Source organism: Artemia sp. Qi Xiang Cuo, chromosome 16, assembly GCF_049724085.1.
Source record: "Artemia sp. Qi Xiang Cuo chromosome 16, ASM4972408v1, whole genome shotgun sequence".
Lineage (NCBI taxonomy): Eukaryota > Metazoa > Arthropoda > Branchiopoda > Anostraca > Artemiidae > Artemia > Artemia sp. Qi Xiang Cuo.
In genome coordinates, this window is record NC_142809.1 from 45,274,057 (window position 1) to 45,298,346 (window position 24,290).

General features: G+C 33.0%; 1 protein-coding gene across 1 annotated transcript in view; it reads right to left on the reverse strand.

Annotated features, from left to right (window-relative positions):
* Positions 1–24,290, reverse strand: part of Mat89Ba (nucleolar protein 6 Mat89Ba) — a 466,793-nt gene that overhangs the window by 209,776 nt on the left and 232,727 nt on the right. Inside the window, exon 13 of the mRNA XM_089102007.1 lies at positions 21,119–21,284. Within this exon, the coding sequence (XP_088958133.1) occupies positions 21,119–21,284 (166 nt within the window). The remainder of the gene's footprint in view (positions 1–21,118; positions 21,285–24,290) is intronic.

A 24,290-nucleotide genomic window follows, 5' to 3' on the forward strand; every position in this document is an offset into this window, starting at 1 on the left:
GCACAAGGGATCAGATCTTTGGCCCTCGTAAATCTGGCGTAGATTCAAGACCCTTTGGCCCTGACAGGTTTTGAAAGATCATTTGAAAAATCGGAAAACAAAAATATTTCTTCCTAGATTCTGAACAATATATTTTTTGCGTCTTGGTTTAAAAAAAAAAACTTGCCCCCTCCCCCTACATTTTCGTGAATTGGCACCAGTGTTGTAACTACGAACAAAACTCTCTATAAAGAAAAGAAGAAGAGAGAAACAAAATGTGCTCCGTGAAAAACGATCAATCAGAACACTTTCGAAACTTTCTCAAGAGCAAATCTTTTCCATTACAATTACGTAGGCAACAACCAAGTTCAGATTACAGGCAAAGTTGAAAATAAACCAAAAAAAAAATGGAAAACACTTTGAGACCAATGACCTAGGACAAAAAGTTCCAAGAGCAGGAAAGATTTTTACGTTCTTTCGTAAGCTTAAAAGGAGCCGACGCTAATTGACATAATGTAACAGAAGCGAACGTCCATTAATGTGGACAAAAAGGAAATACTAACCGGAAATACAACTGTTCGTCTCACTTTCTAGACATTTCTTTCTTTTCAGAGGAGGCCTTTAATCGAGAATTAAAGGTTGCCATTTTGTAGATATGTTTTGACATTTACTTAATAGAAGATTGGGTTAATTTGGTCAAATTGTATAACTACCATTTTTTTTTATTCCACAACTCTACAGGTAGTGTCTCGTATTTACCACTTGTGTTTAAAATTATCGATTTACTACAATGAAATACACAAAACTATTTATTTGGGTCGTTGCATAATATCAATGTGCTCAATCAAACATAACTTATAGTTTTAATTCATTTCATATATTGCAAGCACTAAGAAAAAGATTTAAACATTTTTCCTTTCTTCCAGCAAGGATGCAATAAACCATTGATATTACACAACGTTAAAAAATAACTATCGATATCGATATCAATGACTATCGATATGACTCGATGATATCGATGATTATCGATATCGATGGCATTATACAATGACTATCGATGTCGATACTATCGTATCGACATTTTGACTGACGAATTCAGATGATTCGAATTGGACTTATTAGGAGTTTCAGAAACTCATATCCCAGGGGTAAGAAGCATGAAATTAGGTGATATAGAATTTATTTACTCAGGCAGGAAGGGTGGGGTACACAGACAGGGAGTAGGGCTCATGACGAATAAGAAAGCTGTTAAGTCTTGTTTAGACTGGGAATGTATTAATAATAGAATACTAATTGCTCATTTTATGACTAAAAAGCTCAGGGTATCAATTATAGTAGTATATGCCCCTGTAGAGCCAACTGATGGGGATACTAGTGACTCAGATGAATTTTACTTACAGTTACAGGAGCAAATAGACAAGGTCCCAGGTAAAAATATGATATTTTTACTAGGAGATTTTAACACATAGGTCTGTAGAAATAGGGATAGATGGTATTTTAGCCTAGGTAAATTTGGTGTAGGAAAAGAAAACAGTAATGGATATAGACTTTTGTAATTTTGGGGTATAACAATATAGTTATAACCAATACGGTGTTTGGTCATAAAATGGCTCAAAGTTAACATGGTATTCACGTGATGGTAAGACAGCAAACCTTATTGATTATATTATAGTAAACCGAAGACTGGCAAGATCAATACAAGATACTAGGATATATGAGAGTGCCGTCATTGATTTTAAAAGTAAAGATCACCATCTAATAGTGTACAGGGTTAATTTAAAGTTGAAATTTCGGAAGGGTAACTACCTCCAGAAAGTTATGATGTTGATAGACTCCAGGATGAGAATCTGATAGACACTTTACAGGAACAGTTGAATGCTTAACTTAAGAGTTTAAAATTCGACAATGTGGATGATGGTTGGAATAATTTTAGAAATAGCCTATAATTATTGAAGTTGCTGAAGGTGTCTTAGGAAAGAAAGCTAGGACTGCAGCTAAGAATATTAGTGAAAAGGCTTTATGTTTAATAGAAAGGAGACGGTAGAAGAGTTATTTGAAAGTTAGATCGTATGAAAACAAAAGAAATGTAAAGAAAGTGGAGAAAGCATTAAAATATGAAGTAAGGAGGTGTGAAGAGGAGGCCACTGATAAAACTGCCGAGGATCTGGAAGATACAGCTGGACGGCATAATAGTAAAATATTGCACTGACATGTTAATAAATTGAGAGGGAGGAGTCAATCCGGACCTGTCCCAGTTAAAAATAGGAACATGGCCACAGTTAGTGATAAGGAAAAAGTTAAATAGAGATGGGCAGAATATTTTGAGAATTTGCTAAACCGAGATAGACTTGCAGAAAAAAATATAGAGGAAAATGAAAAAGTTTGTGATACCTTGGATGTGAAGGAAGATTTGTTTTGTGAGGAGGAATTAGCGACAGTACTAAAAGGATAAAAAAATAATAAGGCTCCAGGTGAAGATAGTGTGGTATATAAGTTTCTTAAATATGGTGGTTCTGAGGTTAGAAAAAAGTAATTAACGATTATGAACATGATTTTTGAAAAAGGGGAAGTACAAGATGATTTTGGGAAAACCTTAATTAAGCCACTTTATAAGAAATGTGATAAGAGTGAGTGTGATGATTATCGAGGCATTAGCCTGGTCTCTGTAGGTGGCAAATTACTTAGTAATATGATACTTTTTAGACGGAGAGATGCTGTAGACAAAGTTTAAAGAGAAGAACAGTGCGGTTTTGGAAAAGGTAGAGAATGTGTTGACCAACTTTTCATCCTTAGGTTAATAATTGATAACTGCCTGAGCTGTCAAACACCTTTGTTTTAAAGATTATGAGCAGGCGTTCTATTATGTTGATAGAAGAGCTTTAGCAAAGGTTTTATCTTTGTATGGTATACCAGACAAATACATTAAAGTGTTTAGTGCTATGTACGAGAATAACACTGCTGCAGTTAAGGTAAGAAATGAATTTGGCAGCTGGTTTTGTATTAAATCAGCAGATAAGCAGGGTTGTGTTCTATCCCCCTTTATATGGATTATTTTGATTGACTTTGTCTTAAGGACCATAGGAAAGGCAATGGGAGACCACGAAAAGTAGAAGTGACCCTATTGATCCGGGACGAACCACGTGGTTTATGGTTTTCTCAGTGAGAATGAAAAAACAGGAATTTTCTCACTTGAAAAAACATGAATTTTCTCACATTTATGTATGTTTTCATGTATGGTTATGTGTGTTGTTCGATTTATTTGATTTTTTTAATGGATGTCAACATCAAATTATGGATGTTTAATGGTTTTTGTCAGTGAGAATGAAAAAACAGGAACTTTGTCACATTTATGGATGTCAACAGCAATTCATGTCTGTTTTATGGTTTTCTCAGTGAGAATGAAAAAGCAGGAATTTTCTCACTTGGATTTACATAATCGCTAGGGGAAATTATTGATTCACGAAGGGGAGAATTAAGAAACATTAAGGCTTCTTTAATCTTAGGTCTGAGGGATAAACGTTCTTTAGGTCAGAGAGAAAAATTAATATTATATTTTTAAATAGGGCTTCATTGATCTTGAGTGTCAGGAATTATAATTGACGAAGGGGAGAATTAAGAAACATTAAGGCTTCTTTAATCTTAGGTCTGAGGGATAAACGTTCTTTAGGTCAGAGAGAAAAATTAATATTCTATTTTTAAATAGGGCTTCATTGATCTTTAGTGTCAGGAATTATAATTGACATCACTTGTTATCTTGGAATTATGCGGGAGTCTAAAGAGATAGAAATTCTATTTTTAAATACGGCTTCACGGAGCATTAAGTCGGAGAGATAAATTGATATTCTAACGAAACCCTAATAGTTTAGCTAGGAAAATTTATGAGATGAAGAGATTAACGTAGGAAAGGGTTTCCTAGAAATTTGAAATGCGTTAGCGCAGAGATGCCAAACAAAAGGAACACGCTGAAATTACGTTTAGGGATTATTTGGGCGAAACCGTTTTATCCATTTTATGGGATTATTTCGGAGAAACAGTTAGAGACATTTTGAAAGAAGATTTTAGGAAAGGTTTTAGAAGAGAATTTGAGGGTGAAACTCTGTGGTCGTTATAATACACAAGTTCCATTTGAACAGTGTTGTGAGGTCCCCTACCCCAACCCCAAAGGGTTCCAATCCCCCACCACAACCCCGAAGGAAGTCCCCGGTACTCAAAGGTCCCCCAAGCTTCCATAGAGCCCCAGCCCCCCAAACGCCCTCCTCAGACCCTCAAAGGCCCTCCTCTGGTCCTCAAATGGCCCCCGGACCCCCAAAGGGCACCCCGGACCCCAAAGGCCCTCCCCCAGGTCCTCAAAGGTCCCCCGGGCTCCCAAAGAGCCACCGGCGCCCCCAAAGGCCCACCCAGACCCCCAAAGGCCATCCCCGGTCCCCCCCAAAGGCCCATCAAGCTCCCAAAGGACCAACGGGGTCCCAAAGGCCCTACACTGGTCCCCAAATGTCCCCCAGGCCCCCAACTGTCCCCCGGATCCCCAAAGGCCCTCCCCCGGCCCCCAAAGGGCCAACCGGCTCCCAAAGAACCAATCGGTCCTCAAGTGTCCCCCAGACGCCCAAAGGCCCCCCTGGGCTCCCACGGCCCTCAGCCGGTCACCCCCGGTCCCCCCGGGCCAGCGAAGCGCCCCTGGGATGCGCCGGGGGCCAGTCCCGAGCCGCAGGATTTGCCGCAGGGATGCGCCGTGGGTCAGGAAAGCGCCGCAGGGGATACGCCGCAGGGAGGCACCGCAGGAAAGCGCCGCAGGATGCGCCGCAGGGATGCGCCGCAAAAAAAAATGTAAACTAAAAAGTAAAAATTTCGAAATGTTATCCCCCAAACTCCCTCCTCAGACCCCCACAGGCCCGCCCCGGGGCCGCAAAGGTCCCCCGGGCGCCCAACGGGCCAACCGCCCCCCCCAGGGCCCCCCCCAACACCCGCCCTGGGCCCCCCCAAGAGGCCCCACGCCATTTTTTTTAATACTTTTTTATGGCTTTATTATATCTTTTCTGAACAAGGTCGAGTCATAATGTCATTCCTACACTCCTTTTATAACCTCAAAGAGCTCCCTCCCCAATTAATAAATACTGTCTTGAATTCTTTAACATGGTATTTTTCTAACTTTTTTACGTATCTTACAATGACATGAAATATGCTTACGGCTCTACCACTCATACTATGTGCTTGTTCATAGACACGACGCGGCTTTTCCACTGATACTCTATGGCAGGTTATCGACACTACCGAGTTTATTGCATGCATTAAATCAGTATTTTTTACGCAATGGAAGGATCAACACACAATTCATATCTGTAAAAAGTGAAGATGAATTTTTCGACGAAAGTATGTGCACATGAAAAAATCATCGTGGTGTTGAACGCTGACAAGGAGAAATACCTGAACTATGAAACGAGTGCAAGCGGTAACACTATTGGAAATGTATGCATGCGTTGTCATGACAGCGAGAAGTTGGATTTCTTTGGACTATCGAAATCATTCAAAATTGCTCAAGGTGGATATGCGAGAGTGAGAGCACCAGAGATGATAGTGCTAAAGGAGAATGCCAACTTAAAAATAATTGTCGATGATCGGAGGCAACTTCTAGCTAATGGTTCTGGTAGCACGATACATATTGATAGATCCTTGTCCCATCGTTCTGATACTATTATTCAAATGAAAGCAAAGAAGAAAAGAAAGGCCTACTGCTGCACTAGTGTAATAAATCATATCATGTCTACCTGCCAGAACTGCTATCTATGCAAAAATAATGTGAGAATAGATAGTGAAATCGCAGGCAGAATAAAAAGGACATTAGCAGACAATATCATCAATGAATATAAAGATGAATTGACGGAAAGTGAAGCGCAAGTGTACTAATAATGTATAATAATGTATTTAACATATTTATATATCAATATTCTACATGTCCTTATTTCATTAAAAATATCATATACATTATTTTGTTAAGTGTTCACTATTTTTAGGGTATGCTAGAACGTCAAACGTTCAGAATATCTATTAAAAAGGTCAGAGATGTAAGAAAAAGAATTTTAGAGATAATGATACTACTAGCAGGTTCAATGTTTCATAGAAGATAGAAAAGTTCAAGATCTCTTCTGAGTTTTACCAAAGAACACAATTCAATTCTAATTTCACCAGAGAAAATAAAAATCTTCCACTTAACTTCTTTATTTCACAAAGACATAAAGAATTTAAAGTTCACTTCTAAATTTTTCCGTAGAAGATAGGAAAAGTTATACTATGATAGTGATTATTTTCAATGGAGATAAAAAGTTTCACTTTAATTCTAAATTTTCATAAATTAAATTCAGACCTTTCTCAAAGAGTCAAATTTAAAGTTCTATTCCAAATATTTTCCCCGGAACAAGAAAAGTCCAAAGACATAAAAAATTTAAAGTTCACTTCTAAATTTTTCCGTAGAAGATATGAAAAGTTATTCTATGATTGTGATTATTTTTTATGAAGATACAAAGTTTCACTTTAATTTTAAATTTTTTTAAATTCAGTTCTGACCATTCTCAAAGTGATGAAAAAATTTAAAGTTCTATTCCATATATTTCCCCGGAAGAAGAAAAGTTCAACTTCGATTCTAATTTTCTCAATGAAAATGAAATAAGTTATTGATCAATTCTATTTTCCCAAAATAATATAAAATTTACCACTTCATTTCAGATTTTTTTCTCAAAGAGATGAAAAAATTTAAAATATTGTTCCAAATTTTTCTTAGAAGATAGAAAAGATAAAGTTCTAATCTGAATTTTATCAAAGAACACAATTCAATTCTAATTTCTCCAGAGGAAATAAAAAGCTTCCACTTCAGTTTTAAGTTTACCAAGACATTAAAAAACTTAAAGTTCAGTTCTAAATTTTTCCTTAGAAGATAGGAATTGTTATACTTTGTTTGTGATTATTTTCTAAGAAGATAAAAAGTTTCACTTTAATTATAAATTTTATTAAATTCAGTTCCGACCATTCTCAAATATATTAAAAAATTTAAAGTTCTTTTAAATATATTTTATCTGAAGAATAAAAGTTCAACTTAGATTCTGAATTTTCTCATTGATAATGAAATAAGTTATTGATCAATTCTATTTTCCCAAAATAATATAAAAATTTTCCCCTTCACTTCAGATTTTTCTCAAAGAGATGAAAAATTTAAAATACTATTCCAAATTTTTCATAGAAAATAGAAAAGTTCAAGTTCTCTTCTGAATTTTACCAACAAACACAATTCAATTCCAATTTCTCCATAGAAAATAAAAAGCTTCCACTTCAGTTTTAAGTTCACCAATACATAAAAAATTTAAAGTTCTGTTCTAATTTTTTCTGTAGAAAATAGGAAAAGTTATACTATGTTAGTGATTATTTTCCATGAAGATAAAAAGTTTCAGTTTAATTCTAAATTTTCTTAAATTCTGTTCCGACTTTTCACATAGAGATGAAAAAAAATTAAATTTCTGATCCAAATTTTTAATAGAACATTGGAAAAGTTATTATTTGATATTTAATATTCAATCTATCTTACTAATTTTACCAAAGAAAAAACTTCCATTCCAATTACTTCAGAGACAATGAAAATCTTACACTTCACTTCATTATTCACAAAAGAAATAATTAACTTTAAAGGTCAATTCCGATTTTTCTGTGGAATATGGAAAGAGTAATACCATACTTTTGAATATTTTCACGGAATATAAAAAGTTCTAGTTCAATTTAAAATTTTCTCAACGAAGTTAAGGAAAGTTCAAGTTCTCTTCTGAACTTTACCAAAGAAAACACTTCAATTCTAATTTCTCCAGAGAAAACAAAAATCTTCCACTTCAGTTCTTTATTTCATAAAGACATACAGAAATTTAAAGTTCAATTCTAAATTTTTCGGTGGGAGATAGAAAAATTAATACCATACTTGTGATTATTTTCACGGAAGATAAAAAGTTCTAGTTCAATTTTAAATTTTCTCAATGAAGTGAAGAAAAGTTCATGTTCTTTACTGAATTTTACCAAAGAACACAATTCAATTCTAATTTCTACAGAGAAAATAAAAATCTTCCACTTAAGTTCTTTATTTCACAAAGACATAATGAAATTTAAAGTTCAATTCTAAATTTTTCGGTGGAAGATAGAAAAAGTAATACCATACTTGTGAATATTTTCCCGGAAGATAAAAAGCTCTAGTTCAACTTAAAATTTTCTCAACGAAGTGAAGAAAAGTTCAAGTTCTCTTCTGAATTTTACTAAAGAACACAATTCATTTCTAATTTCACCAGAGAAAATAAAAATCTTCCACTTCAGTTCTTTATTTCACAAAAGACATAAATAAATTTAAAGTTCAAGTATAAATTTTTCGGTGGAAGATAGAAAAAGTAATATCATACTTGTGAATATTTTCACTGAAGATAAAAAGTTCTAGTTCAAATTAAAATTGTCTCAGCGATGTGAAAAAAATTTCAAGGTCTCTTCGGAGCTTTATCGAAGAACACACTTCAATTATGATATCTCCGGAAAAAATAAAAATCTTCCACTTCATTTTTAAGTTCTACAATGAAATAAAGAAATTTAAAGTTCCATTCTAAATTTTTAGATGGAAGATAGAAAAAGTAATCCTATGACAGTGATTGTTGTCCATGAAGATCAAAAGTTTCACTTTACTTATAATTTTTCTTAAATTCAGTTCTGATTTTTCTCAAAGATATGAAAAATTTAAAGTTCATTTCTAAATTTTTCTCTAGAAGATAGGAAAAGTTATACTACGATTGTGATTATTTTTCATTGAAGATAAAAAGTTTCACTTTAATTCTAATTTTCCTAAGTTCACAGTCCGATTTTTTGTAAAAAGATGAAAAATTTAAAGTTCTGTTCCAAATTTTTCATAGAAGATAGAAAAAGTTATACATTTATTTGAATATTAGACATGAAGATAAGGATCATCAATTTAATTCTGAGTTTTCTCGAAGAATTGCAAGATATTCAAGGTATCTTCTTAATTTTCTTAAAGAAGTAAAAAAATTTATCTCAATTCTGTATTTTACAAATGTAAATTAAAAAAAGCTTCCACTTCAGTTTATAATTCCTCAAAGACATACAAAATTAAGAGTTCTCTTCTGAATTTTACCAAGGAGCATAATTCAATTATAATTTCTCCAGAGAAAATAAAAAGCTTCCACATCAGTTTTAAGTTCACCAAGACATAAAAAATTTAAAGTTCAGTTCTAAATTTTTCCATAGAAGATAAGAAAAGTTATACTATGATTTTGATTATTTTCATGAAGATAAAAGTTTCACTTTAATTCTAAATTTTCTTAAATTCAATTCCGACCTTTCTCAAAGAGATGAAAAAATTTAAAGTTCTGTTCCAAATATTTTTCCGGAAGAAGAAAAGTTCAATTTCGATTTTGAATTTTCTAAATGAAAATGAAATAAGTTATTAATCAATTCTATTTTCCTAAAATAATATAAAATTTACCACTTCAATTCAGATTTTGCTCAAAGAGATTAAAAAATTTAAAACATTGTTCCAAATTTTTCATAGAAGATAGGAAAAGTTATACTTTGATTGTGAATATTCGTCATGAAGATATGGAGCTCCACTTTAATTCTGAGTTTTCTTGAAGAAGTGCAAAATGTACAAGTTTTCTTCTGAATTTTCTTTGAGAAGAGAAAAAAGTTAGTTCAATTCTGAAATTTACCATTGAAAATGAAAAAGCTTCCATTTCAGTTCCTAATTTCTCAAAGACATAAAAAATTTAAAGTTCAATTCTAAATTTTTCCATAGAAGATAGGAATGGCTATACTATGTTTGTGAATATTTTCCATGAAGATAAAAAGTTTCACTTTATTTCTCATTTTTCTTAAATTCAATTCATTCATCTAACCACCAAAAACAATAGGTTAGGTTAGGTTAGGTATAAATAAATATTAATAAATAATTAGAAACATTTCTCCATGTTTAAGTTAGGTTAGGTTAGGTAAACTTATCACGAGCGCTCATGATAAGCTAATCTAACCTAACTTAAACATGGTAAAAAGATTAAATTAGGTTAGGTTAGGCTAGATTAAGTTAGGTTAGGTTAAGTTAGGTTAGGTTAGGTTAGCCTACGTACGCGCGCGTACGTAGGCTAACCTAACCTAACCTAACTTAACCTAACCTAACTTAATCTAGCCTAACCTAACCTAAGTTAATCTTTTTACCATGTTTAAGTTAGGTTAGGTTAGCTTATCATGAGCGCTCATGATAAGTTAACCTAACCTAACCTAACTTAAACATGGAGAAATGTTTCTAATTATTTATTAATATTTATTTACACCTAACCTAACCTATTGTTTTTGGTGGTTAGATGAATGAAGTGAATTTAAGAAAAATTAGAAATAAAGTGAAACTTTTTATCTTCATGGAAAATAATCACTATCATAGTAGAGCCCTTCCTATCTTCTATGGAAAAAATTTAGAATTGAACTTTAAATTTCTTATGTCGTTGAGAAATTAGGAACTGAAATGGAAGCTTTTTCATTTTCAATGTTAAATTTCAGAATTGAGCTAACTTTTTTCTCTTCTCTAAGAAAATTCAGAAGAGAACTTGTACATTTTGCACTTCTTCGAGAAAAGTCAGAATTAAAGTAGAGCTCCATATCTTCATGAAGAATATTCACAATCAAAATATAACTTTTACTATCTTCTAAGAAAAATTTTGAACAATTTTTTAAATTTTTTCATCTCTTTGAGAAAAATCTTAATTGAAGTGGTAAATTTTATATTATTTTATGAAAATAGAATTGATCAATAACTTATTTCATTTTCATTGAGAAAATTCAAAATCAAAATTGAAATTTTCTTCTTCCAGAAAAATATTTGGAACAGAACTTTAAATTTTTTCATCTCTTTGAGAAAGGTCGGAATTGAATTTAAGAAAATTTAGAATTAAAGTGAAACTTTTTATCTTCATGAAAATAATGAAAATCATAGTATAACTTTTCTTATCTTCTATGGAAAAATTTAGAACTGAACTTTAAATTTTTTATGTCTTGGTGAACTTAAAACTGACGTGGAAGCTTTTTATTTTCTCTGGAGAAATTAGAATTGAATTATGTTCTTTGGTAAAATTCAGAAGAGAACTTTGAATTTTTTATGTCTTTGAGGAATTAAGAACTGAAATGGAAGCTTTTTTTCATTTTCATTGGTAAAATTCAGAATTGAGCTAACTTTTTTTACTTCTTTAAGAAAATTCAGAAGAGAACTTGAACATTTTGCACTTCTTCGAGAAAACTCAGAATTAAAGTGATGGTCCTTATCTTCATGTCGAATATTCAAATCAATGTATAACTTTTTCTATCTTCTATGAAAAATTTGGAACAGACCTTTAAATTTTTCATCTCTGCAAAAAATCGGAAAGTGAACTTAAGAAAATTAGAATTAAAGTGAAACTTTTTATCTTCACAGAAAAATAATCACAATCGTAGTATAGCTTTTCCTATCTTCTAGAGAAAAATTTAGAAATGAACTTTAAATTTCTCATCTCTTTGAGAAAAATCAGAACTGAATTTAAAAAAAATTATAAGTAAAGTGAAACTTTTAATCTTCAGGGAAAACAATCACTGTCATAGTATTACTTTTTCTATCTTCCATCTAAAAATTTAGAATGGAACTTTAAATTTCTTTATTTCATTGGGGACCTTAAAAATGAAGTGGAATATTTTTATTTTTTCTGGAGAAATTAGAATTGTATTGTGTTCTGTTGTAAAGTTCAGAAGAGAACTTGAACTTTTCTTCAATTCGTCGAGAAAATTTTAAATTGAACTAGAACTTTTTATCTTCCGTTAAAATATTCACAAGTATGATATTACTTTTTCTATCTTCCACCGAAAAATTTAGAATTGAACTTTAAATTTCTTTATGTCTTTTGTGAAATAAAGAACTGAATTGGAATATTTTTATTTTCTCTGGTGAAATTAGAAATGAATTGTGTTCTGTTGTAAAATTCCGAAGAGAACTTGCACTTTTCTTCACTTTGTTGAGAAGATTCTAAATTGAACTACACCATTTTATTGTCCACAACAATAATGGAAAGTTTTGTCTTACGTTTTATATATTGCACCGAAAAATTTAGAATTTAACTTTAAATTTCATTATGTCTATTTGAAATAAAAAACTTAAGTGTGAGGTTTTTATTTTCTCTGTAGAAATTAGAATTGAATCGTGTTCTTTGGTAAAATTCAGTAAAGAGCATGAACTTTTCTTCACTTCATTGAGAAAATTTAAAATTGAACTAGAACTTTTTATCTTCCGTGAAAATAATCACAAGTATGGTATTAATTTTTCTATCTCCCACCGAAAAATTTAGAATTGAACTTTAAATTTCTGTATGTCTTTGTGAAATAAAGAACTGAAGTGGAAGATTTTTGTTTTCTCTGTAGAAATTAGAATTGAAGTGTGTTCTTTGGTAAAGTTCAGAAGAGAACTTGAACTTTCCTTAACATCGTTGAGAAAATTTTAAATTGAACTAGAACTTGTTATCTTCCATGAAAATATTCACAAGTATGGTATTACTTTTTCCATCTTCCACCGAAAAATTAGAATTGAACTTTAAATTTCTTTATTTCTTTGTGAAATAATGAAGTGAAGTGTAAGATTTTTGTTTTCTATGGAGAAATTAGAATTGAAGTGTGTTATTTTGTAAAATTCAGAAGAGAACTTGAATATTCAAGATCAAAGTATAACTTTTCAAATATTCTATTAAAAATTTTGAAAAGAACTTTAAATTTTTTTCATCAATATGTGAAAAGTCGGAACTGAATTTAAGAAAATTTAGAATTAAAGTGAAACTTTTTATCTTCATGGAAAATAATCACTATCATAGTATAACTTTTCCTATCTTCTACAGAAAAATTTAGAACAGAACTTTAAATTTTTATGTCTTGGTGAACTTAAAACTGAAGTGGAAGCTTTTTATTTTCTCTGGAGAAATTAGAATTGAATTGTGTTTGTTGGTAAAATTCAGAAGAGAACTTGAACTTTTCTATCTTCTATGAAAAATTTGGAATAGTATTTTAAATTTTTCATCTCTTTGAGAAAAATCTGAAGTGAAGTGGAAAATTTTTATATTATTTTGGAAAAATAGAATTGATCAACAACATATTTCATTTTCAATGAGAAAATTCAGAATCAAAGTTGAACTTTTCTTCTTCCGAGAAAATATATTGAACAGAACTTTAAATTTTTTCATCTCTTTGAGAAAGGTCGGAACTGAATTTAAGAAAATTTAGAATTAAAGTGAAACTTTTTATTTTCATAGAAAATAATCACATACAAAGTATAACTATTCCTATCTTCTAAGGAAAAATTTAGAACTGAACTTTAAATTTTTTAATGTCTTGGTAAACTTAAAACTGAAGTGGAAGCTTTTTATTTCCTCTGGAGAAATTAGAATTGAATTGTGTTCTTTGATAAAATTCAGATTAGAACTTGATCTTTTCTATCTTCTAAGAAAAATTTGGAACACTATTTTAAATTTTTTCATCTCTTTGAGAAAAATCTGAAATGAAGTGGTAAATTTTATATTATTTTGGGAAAATAGAATTGATCAATAACTTATTTCATTTTCATTGAGAAAATTCAGAATCGAAATTGAACTTTTCTTCTTCCGGAAAAATATTTGGAACAGAACTTTAAATTTTGTCATCTCTTTGAGAAAGGTCTGAATTGAATTTAAGAAAATTTAGAATTAAAGTGAAACTTTTTATCTTTATGAAAATAATCAAAATCATAGTATAACTTTTCTTATATTCTATGGAAAAATTTAGAACTGATCTTTAAATTTTTTTATGTCTTGGTGAACTTAAAACTGACGTGGAAGCTTTTTGTTTTCTCTGGAGAAATTAGAATTGAATTATATTATTTGGTAAAATTCAGAAGAGAACTTTGAATTTTTTATGTCTTTGAGGAATTAAGACCTGAAGTGGAAGCTTTTTTTCATTTTCATTGGTAAAATACATAATTGATCTAACTTTTTTTACTTCTTTAAGAAAATTCAGAAGAGAACTTGAACATTTTGCACTTATTCGAGAAAACTCAGAATTAAAGTGATGGTCCTTATCTTCATGTCGAATATTCAAATCAATGTATAACTTTTTCTATCTTCTATGAAAAATTTGGAACAGACCTTTAAATTTTTCATCTCTTTGCAAAAAATCGGAAAGTGAACTTAAGAAAATTAGAATTAAAGTGAAACTTTTTATCTTCACTGAAAAATAATCACAATCGTAGTATAACTTTTCCTATCTTCTAGAGAAAAATTTAAAAATGAACTTTAAATTTTTCATCTCTTTGAGAAAAATCAGAACTGAATTTAAGAAAAATTATAAATAAAGTGAAACTTTTGATCTTCATGGAAAACAATCACTGTCATAGTATTACTTTTTCTATCTTCCATCTAAAAATTTAGAATAGAACTTTAAATGTCTTGATTTCATTGGGGAACTTAAAACTGATGTGGAAGATTTTTATTTTTTCTGGAGAAATTAGAATTGTAGTGTGTTCTTTGGTAAAGTTCCGAAGAGAACTTGAACTTTTCTTCACTTCTTTGAGAAAATTTTAAATTGAACTAGAACTTTTTATCTTCCGTGAAAATATTCACAAGTATGATATTACTTTTTCAATCTTCCACTGAAAAATTTAGAATTGAACTTTAAATTTTTTTATGTCTTTTGTGAAATAAAGAACTGAAGTGGAAGATTTTTATTTTCTCTGGTGAAATTAGAAATGAATTGTGTTCTTTAGTAAATTTCAGAAGAGAACTTGAACTTTTCTTCACTTCGTTGAGAAAATTTTAAGTTGAACTAGAACTTTTTATCTTCCGGTAAAATATTCACAAGTATGGTATTACTTTTTCTATCTTCCACCGAAAAATTTAGAATTGAACTTTAAATTTCATTATGTCTATGTGAAATAAAGAACTTAAGTGGAAGATTTTTATTTTCTCTGTAGAAATTAGAATTGAATTGTGTTCTTTGGTAAAATTCAGTAAAGAACATGAACTTGTTTTCACTTCATTGAGAAAATTTAAAATTGAACTAGAACTTTTTATCGTCCGTGAAAATAATCACAAGTATGGTATTAATTTTTCTATCTCCCACCGAAAAATTTAGAATTGAACTTTAAATTTCTGTATGTCTTTGTGAAATAAAGAACTGAAGTGGAAGATTTTTGTTTTCTCTGGAGAAATTAGAATTGAAGTGTGTTCTTTGGTAAAGTTCAGAAGAGAACTTGAGCTTTCCTTAACATCGTTGAGAAAATTTTAAATTGAAATAGAACTTTTTATCTTCCGTGAAAATATTCACAAGTATGGTATTACTTTTTCCATCTTCCACAGAAAAATTAGAATTGAACTTTAAATTTCTTTATTTCTTTGTGAAATAATGAAGTGAAGTGGAAGATTTTTGTTTTCTCTGAAGACATTAGAATTGAATTGTGTTCTTTGATAAAATTCAGAAGAGAACTTGAATATTCACGATCAAAGTATTCCAATATTCTATGAAAAATTTGGAACAGAACTTTAAATTTTTTTCATCTCTATGTGAAAAGTCGGAACTGAATTTAAGAAAATTTAGAATTAAAGTGAAACTTTTTATATTCATGGAAAACAATCACTAACATAGTATAACTTTTCATATTTTCTACAGAAAAATTTAGAACAGAACATTAAATTTTTTATGTCTTGGTGAACTTAAAACTGAAGTGGAAGCTTTTTATTTTCTATGGAGAAATTAGAATTGAATTGTGTTTGTTGGTAAAATTCAGAAGAGAACTTGAACTTTTCTATCTTATATGAAAAATTTGGAATAGTATTTTAAATTTTTAATCTCTTTGAGAAAAATCTGAAGTGAAGTGGAAAATTTTTATATTATTTTTGGAAAATATAATTTATCAATAAATTATTTAATTTTAAATGATAAAATTCAGAATAGAATTTGAAATTTTATTATTACGATAAAATATATTGAACAGAACTTTAAATTTTTTCATCTCTTTGAGAAAGGTCGGAACTGAATTTAATAAAATTTATAATTAAAGTGAAACTTTTTATCTTCATAGAAAATAATCACAAACAAATTATAACTATTCCTATCTTCTAAGGAAAAATTTAGAACTGAACTTTAAATTTTTTAATGTCTTGGTAAAGTTAAAACTGAAGTGGAAGCTTTTTATTTCCTCTGGAGAAATTAGAATTGAATTGTGTTCTTTGGTAAAATTTAGATTAGAACTTGATCTTTTCTATCTTCTAAGAAAAATTTGGAACAATATTTTAAATTTTTTCATCTCTTTGAGAAAAATCTGAAATGAAGTGGTAAATTTTATATTATTTTGGGAAAATAGAATTGATCAATAACTTATTTCATTTTCATTGAGAAAATTCAGAATCGAAGTTGAGCTTTTCTTCTTCCGGGGAAATATATGGAATAGAAGTTTAAATTTTTTCATCTCTTTGAGAATGGTCAGAACTGAATTTAAGAAAATTTAGAATTAAAGTGAATTTTTTTATCTTCATAGAAAATAATCACAATCATAGTATAACTTTTCCTATCTTCTACGGAAAAATTTAGAAGTGAACTTTATATTTTTTATGTCTTGGGACTTTTCTTGTTCCGGGGAAAATATTTGGAATAGAACTTTAAATTTGACTCTTTGATAAAAGTCTGAATTGAATTTAAGAAAATTTAGAATTAAAGTGAAACTTTTTATCTCCATGGAAAATAATCACTATCATAGTATAAATTTTCCTATCTTCTACGGAAAAATTTAGAAGTGAACTTTAAATTCTTTATGTCTTTGTGAAATAAAGAAATTAAGTGGAAGATTTTTATTTTCTCTGGTGAAATTAGAATTGAATTGTGTTCTTTGGTAAAACTCAGAAGAGATCTTGAACTTTTCTATCTTCTATGAAACATTGAGCCTGCTAGTAGTATCATTATCTCTAAAATTCTTTTTCTTAAATATCTGACCTTTTTAATAGATATTCTGAACGTTTGACGTTCTAGCATACCCTAAAAATAGTGAACACTTAACAAAATAATGCATAAGATATTTTTAATGAAATAAGGACATGTAGAATATTGATATATAAATATGTTAAATACATTATTATACATTATTAGTACACTTGCGCTTCACTTTCCGTCAATTCATCTTTATATTCATTGATGATATTGTCTGCTAATGTCCTTTTTATTCTGCCTGCGAATTCACTGTCTATTCTCACATTATTTTTGCATAGATAGCAGTTCTGGCAGGTAGACATGATATGATTTATTACACTAGTGCAGCAGTAGGCCTTTCTTTTCTTCTTTGCTTTCATTTGAATAGTAATACCAGAACGATGGGAATAGGATCTATCAATAAGTATCGTGCTACCAGAACCATTAGCTAGAAGTTGTCCCCGATCATCGACAATTATTTTTAAGTTGGCATTCTCCTTTAGCACTATCATCTCTGGTGCTCTCACTCTCGAATATCCACCTTGAGCAATTTTGAATGATTTCGATAGTCCAAAGAAATCTAATTTCTCGCTGTCATGACAACGCATGCATACATTTCCAATAGTGTTACCGCTTGCACTCGTTTCATAGTTCAGGTATTTCTCCTTGTCAGCCTTCAACACGACAATGATTTTTTCATGTGCACATACTTTCGTCGAATAATTCATCTTCACTTTTTACAGATATGAATTGTGTGTTGATCCTTCCACTGCGTAAAAAATACTGATTTAATGCATGCAATAAACTCGGTAGTGTTGATAACCTGCCATAGAGTACCAGTGAAAAAGCCACGTCGTGTCCATGAACAAGCACAGAGTACGATTGGTAGAGCCGTTAGCATATTTCATGTCATTTTAAGATACGTAAAAAAGTTATAAAAATACCATGTTAAAAAATTCAAGAAAGTATTTACGAAGTGGGGAGGGGGCTCTTTGAGGTTGGGAAATGGTTTTAGGAATGACATTATGAATGGAGCTTGTTCAGAAAGGATATAATAAACCCATAAAAATTTATTTAAGAAAAGGAAGAGTGGACTCTTTGGGGGGGGGCCCAGGGCGGGTTTTTGGGGGGGGCCTTGGGGGGCCGGTTGGCCCTTTGGGAGCCAGGGGGACCTTTGAGGACCAGGGGAGGGCCTTTGGGGGACGGAGGAGGGCGTTGGGGGGATAACATTTCGAAATTTTTACTTTTTAGTTTACTTTTTTTTGCGGCGCATCCCTGCGGCGCATCCTGCGGCGCTTTCCTGCGGTGCCTCCCTGCGGTGCATCCCTCACGGCACTTTCCTGACCCGCGGTGCATCCCTGCGGCAAATCCTGTGGCACTTTCCTGGCCCATGGCGCATCCCGGCGGTGCTTCTCGGGCCCGGGGGACCTTTGGGGACCGGGGGAGGGCCTTTGGGGCACAGGGGGGCCTTTGGGAGTCTGGGGGACACTTGAGGACCGATTGGTCCTTTGGGAGCCGGTTGGCCCTTTGGGGGCCGGGGGAGGGCCTTTGGGGGTCCGGGGGACAGTTGGGGGCCTGGGGGACATTTGGGGACCGCTGTAGAGCCTTTGGGACCCCGTTGGTCCTTTGGGAGCTCGATGGGCCTTTGGGGGGGGACCGGGGATGGCCTTTGGGGGTCTGGGTGGGCCTTTGGGGGCGCCGGTGGCTCTTTGGGAGCCCGGGGGACCTTTGAGGACCGGGGGAGGGCCTTTGGGGTCCGGGGTGCCCTTTGGGGTTCCGGGGGCCCTTTGAGGACCAGAGGAGGGCCTTTGAGGGTCTGAGGAGGGCGTTTGGGGGGCTGGGGCTCTATGGGAGCTTGGGGGACCTTTGAGTACCGGAGGCTTCCTTCGGGGTTGGGGTGGGGGATCGGAACCCTTTGGGGTTGGGGTAGAGGACCTCACAACACTGTTCAAATGGAACTTGTGTATTATAACGACCACAGAGTTTCACCCTCAAATTCTCTTCTAAAACCTTTCCTAAAATCTTCTTTCAAAATGTCTCTAACTGTTTCGCCGAAATAATCCCATAAAATGGATAAAACGGTTTCGCCCAAATAATCCCTAAACGTAATTTCAGCGTGTTCCTTTTGTTTGGCATCTCTGCGCTAACGCATTTCAAATTTCTAGGAAACCCTTTCCTACGTTAATCTCTTCATCTCATAAATTTTCCTAGCTAAACTATTAGGGTTTCGTTAGAATATCAATTTATCTCTCCGACTTAAAGCTCCGTGAAGCCGTATTTAAAAATAGAATTTCTATCTCTTTAGACTCCCGCATAATTCCAAGATAACAAGTGATGTCAATTATAATTCCTGACACTAAAGATCAATGAAGCCCTATTTAAAAATAGAATATTAATTTTTCTCTCTGACCTAAAGAACGTTTATCCCTCAGACCTAAGATTAAAGAAGCCTTAATGTTTCTTAATTCACACGTTCGTCATTTATAATTCCAGACACTAAAGATCAATGAAGCCCTATTTAAAAATAGAATATTAATTTTTCTCTCTGTCCTAAAGAACGTTTATCCCTGAGACCTAAGATTAAAGAAGCCTTAATGTTTCTTAATTCTCCCCTTCGTGAATCAATAATTTCCCCTAGCGATTATGTAAATCCAAGTGAGAAAATTCCTGTTTTTTCATTCTCACTGAGAAAACCATAAAACAGACATGAATTGCTGTTGACCTACATAAATGTGACAAACTTCCTGTTTTTACATTCTCACTGACAAAAACCATAAAACATCCATAATTTGATGTTGACAACCATGAAAAACATCAAATAAATTAACCAACACACATAACCATCCATGAAAACAGACATAAAAGTGAGAAAATTCCTGTTTTTTCAAGTGAGAAAATTCCTGTTTTTTCATTCTCAGTGAGAAAACCATAAACCACGTGGTTCGTCCCGGATCAATAGGGTCACTTCTACTACGAAATCAAATGAGGAGGAAAAAGTCTCCTCGACTTAGATTATGCTGATGATTTAACCATCCAAGTTGCCCTCCAGTTTTTTTGGTCACTTAAAAATGGTACTAGAACTTTTAATTTCCGTTCAGATTAGCTCTCTCACGATATTCTAGGACTACTGGATCGATACGATCACCCCTGAAAAAAAAAAAAAAAAAAAAAAAAAAAAAAAAAAAACACGCATCCGTGATCTTTATTCTAGCAAAAAAAACAAAATTCCACATTTTTACAGATAGGAGCTTGAAACCTCTACAGTAGGGTTCTCTGACACACTGAATCTGATGGTGTGATTTTCATTAAAGTTCTATTAACTTTAGGGGATGTTTCCCCCTTTTTTCGAAAATAAGGCAAATTTTCTCAGGCGTGTAACTTTTGATGGGTAAGACTCAACTTAATAAAACTTATATTTGAAATCACCATAAAAATCTGATTCTATTGATGTATCTATTGGTATCATAACTCCGGTTTTTAGAGTTTTGGTTACTATTGAAACGGGTCGCTCCTTACTTACAGTTCGTTACCACGAACTGTTTGGTAATGAAAGAAAGGTTGAGGTGGCTAGGGCACGTTGTGCAGATGAAGGATGACTGATTACCGAAGATTGTCCTTTTTGGACAACCGTGTAGGGCTAAACGGAAAAAGTTCGTCCTCGTCTGGGGTGGCAGGATGTCATGAAGAAAGATTTAAAGGAAATGGGAACTTCCTGGGAGGGTGTAAAAAGGGAGGCTTTGAATAGATTGGGATGGAGGAGGAGCGTGTGTAGCTGTGTAGGCCTCAGACGGCTTGGTGCTGCGGTCAGTTGTTAGTAGTAGTAGTATTAGTAGATCCAAAAGGTTGAAAAACTAGATGGCAGGATATGCAACTACCATTCCATGAATTTTGAAGTACTGATATTCAAGGATGACCCCCAAAAAAAGAAGACACTACTACAATAGTAATATCAATCTTTAATCAGACGATTTGTTGACTTAACTCGGCTGTTATTTCGAATAATATTAATTTCATATGCAATACAATCACTCACTTTCAAATACAATCACTTAAGTCCAGTAATAAAATAGCAACAAAATAACTATACCAAAATTTAAAATAGCGATAAGAAAAGTAACAAAGAACCCACCTTCCATAGGAGCTACATATATTGGCATAGTGCTTCTAGTAAACACAGGTAACATTACAGGGCCCTTTCTCTTCAGGCAATTATTATCACCTTGTACTAGTCCTGGTATTGGAGGAAAGACATCTGTACATCTAAAAGCCGGGGAAGTCCCTTGAATGGATGTCACCTTTAAATATGAAGTAAATCAAGATATGATATTGTAGGGATAAAACTAATGAGAATTAAAAATCAGCTGCACTTTCAGACTGCTGAAAAAAAAAAACTATAATTAAATGTTTACAATAAAATGAAGTTTTGATTTATGCCTTTTATTTGCTATAAAAATTGTCCCCTTGACATCCCTGATTAAGAATTCCCATATACATATATACAGATAGATAGATAGATTTATTCACACGATAGACAGGCAGGCTTATATACATTGAATCGTATTGTCGCTTGTCTTCTAACCGCAGACGATGTGAACTTCTTCTTGATGTCGTGGCGTCACCATAGGTTCGATACAACCACCCTGGGAAATGTATGAATTCTTCCTTAACCTTGTCACCTATTTAGATCGTTCTTGTTGCCAGAAATGTCGATATTTAAAAAAAAAATCTATGTAACAAATTTCAAGGAAAAACCAATAAAAGCATATATACACAATTTTCGCTCGTTAATTAATTAAAAAAGGCATATAATTCTAACATTACGATATTTTGTTGGTAGTTGTCAATAGTTCCTTCCACAGAGCATTATATGTTCGTATTTCAATTTCAGGTGGTAGCAAAACTTTTAAGCTACGTTGTCTTTTACCACGAGAAAATGTCACGTACAATATACAATGATTAAAAACAGGAGTACGGAGATCGACGTATAAAAATTCGAAAGTTTGGCCTTGAGATTTACGCATTGTCATTGCAAACACAGGTCAAACTGGAAATTGATGTAGTTGAACAGTAAATCCAAGTAACCAAACTAATAAAGATTGCAGAGAGAGCTTGCGATGGCTTGCAGAGAAAGGCTTTTGGCCTGTTAAAGTCGAAAACCGATACGATACCTCACTCAATTAATGTGGACGCAATACCTTGTCCACATGTTAGATGTGGACGACTTGCATAAGGTATTTGAAGTGGTATACCCACTGTCCATCCTGACGTTGTAGCTGGACAAAATGCCGAGTAGATAAAGGGTTCCACATTTTACCGGGTAGGTAAAGGGTCGGTATTTTTTAAATTGACGACATTTTTACCCTATTGTCTTACAACCATATCATTCGACGAAAACTATGGTCAACGTTAAAGGCAAGCACAGCGCATACTTCATTATACGCAGGATGGGTTGAACCATCTATAATCGACACCGTCTGGCACAGTAGAAATGAGCGGAACATTTAGAGGCTGTTGTCTCAGTGAAGCAGCACGTTAATTTACAACATCCTCTATTTCTCGTATTTTAATGTAACCTTTGGTATAGTTGTTTGTGTCTCGCAACATTTCTTCCGAGAGATTCATTAGATTATGAGAGATCCCATAATTTAAAGGAAGCGCGAAAAGTTCTTCAACGGCTTCTTCTGGTTCTAAAAAGTATATTTGGCCATAAAAGGGTAGTTCAAAATCCCCTTCAGTCGTCTGTGATGGATATGCCACTAAATTGATTTTGTAATAAATTTGTCCAGCTACTTCAAAGCTACTCTCGAGAGTGCTAAAGAGCACTCTCGAGTTTTGATAGTGTCAGCATGGGAATGGGCATTAAAGCATGGGACTACGCGGATGACATCGTTGCTCTTGCTGCTGATCCAGGAACTGCCCAAGCCATGCTAAATGAAATTGCAGATTTCTCTCAGCTACTGGGGATGAAGATAAATACAGTCAAAATTAAAGTCACGGACCTAAATATACAGTCGAATTATCAGTTTGTGCTTTACAGACAGGAATTGGAAAAAGTCGATAGCTTCACTTATCTTGGTTCGTTAATAGACCCTCGTGAAGACTGTGACCTTGACGTACAGAACAGAATCAACAAAGCCCAAGCCATATTCTCTGAACTTCGCTACCATTTGTAGGACCGACGGGAAATCAGTTTGAAGGCCAAGATTTGTGTCTATAAATCGACTGTGAGATCTATTCTCTTCCATGCAGCTGGTAATTGGCCACTGAAAGAGCTTCATCTCCATGGTATGAAAACATTTGACCACCGCTGTTAACGAAAAATCCTAAGGATTGGATACTCCGACATAATCTCAAATGCTGATATGCGTCATCGCTGCTGTAACATCCAGTCCACAGACACGATTGTCAAATAGAGAAGACTGCGTTGGCTTGGCCATGTCCTGAGAAGACCCAATGACCGCATCATCAAGCAAGTGCTTTTAGAGTTCATCAAGAAGTCACATATGTATCATATCTTTCTAATTATCAAAAAGGAATTTTGTTCAGACTTTTTTTTTTTTTTTTTTTTTTTTGTTTCTTGAAAGCGGAATATACTTTCATACCCCTCCATAATGTTGATTACCATGTGGTGATTAAAGAAAAACGAGCCAAAATGTGGTTTTTAGAGGCCAAATGAAAATATTGTAAAAACACAACAAATCTAAATTTTGAAAGGACAACCGCCTCTCTTTTTCGGTGCGAAACAAAATAATGTATTCAAGGAAAGTACCGAAGAAAAAAATAACAAAAAACAAACGTGGAAAGTAAATGTGAAAAGAACCAAAAAACCAAAGAAAAATCAAAAACTTAAAATATGAATACAACTCAATAAAAGCCAAAGATTATAAGAATTAAAACCAAATACCTAACAACCATAAAAGCGAGTTATTCGTCAATATCCACGATTGCACGAAATCCGAAAAATTAAGAGCTGCCATTGACGGATATTAGCGAACAACTGAGAAATAAAAGAAAGGAAAACAATTCGTTCACTCAAACACAAAACAAACCGGCAATTACATAAGTTGGAGAACTAGGTCATTTGATTTCAGATTTTAATTATTGCATTTCTTGCAGACACCCTTTGAGACCTAAGGGGCTGTTCACGTGTTTGATTATATGACTGAGAAAGTGGTTCAAGGTTTATTTCAGGGATTACTAAAGTATCGGCTTCTCTTTTGAGAAAACCGAAATATGATTCGTTTATTCTTAAATCACCGGAATCTATGTTTAAAGCTAGACCTAAATGTTGGTATTTATAA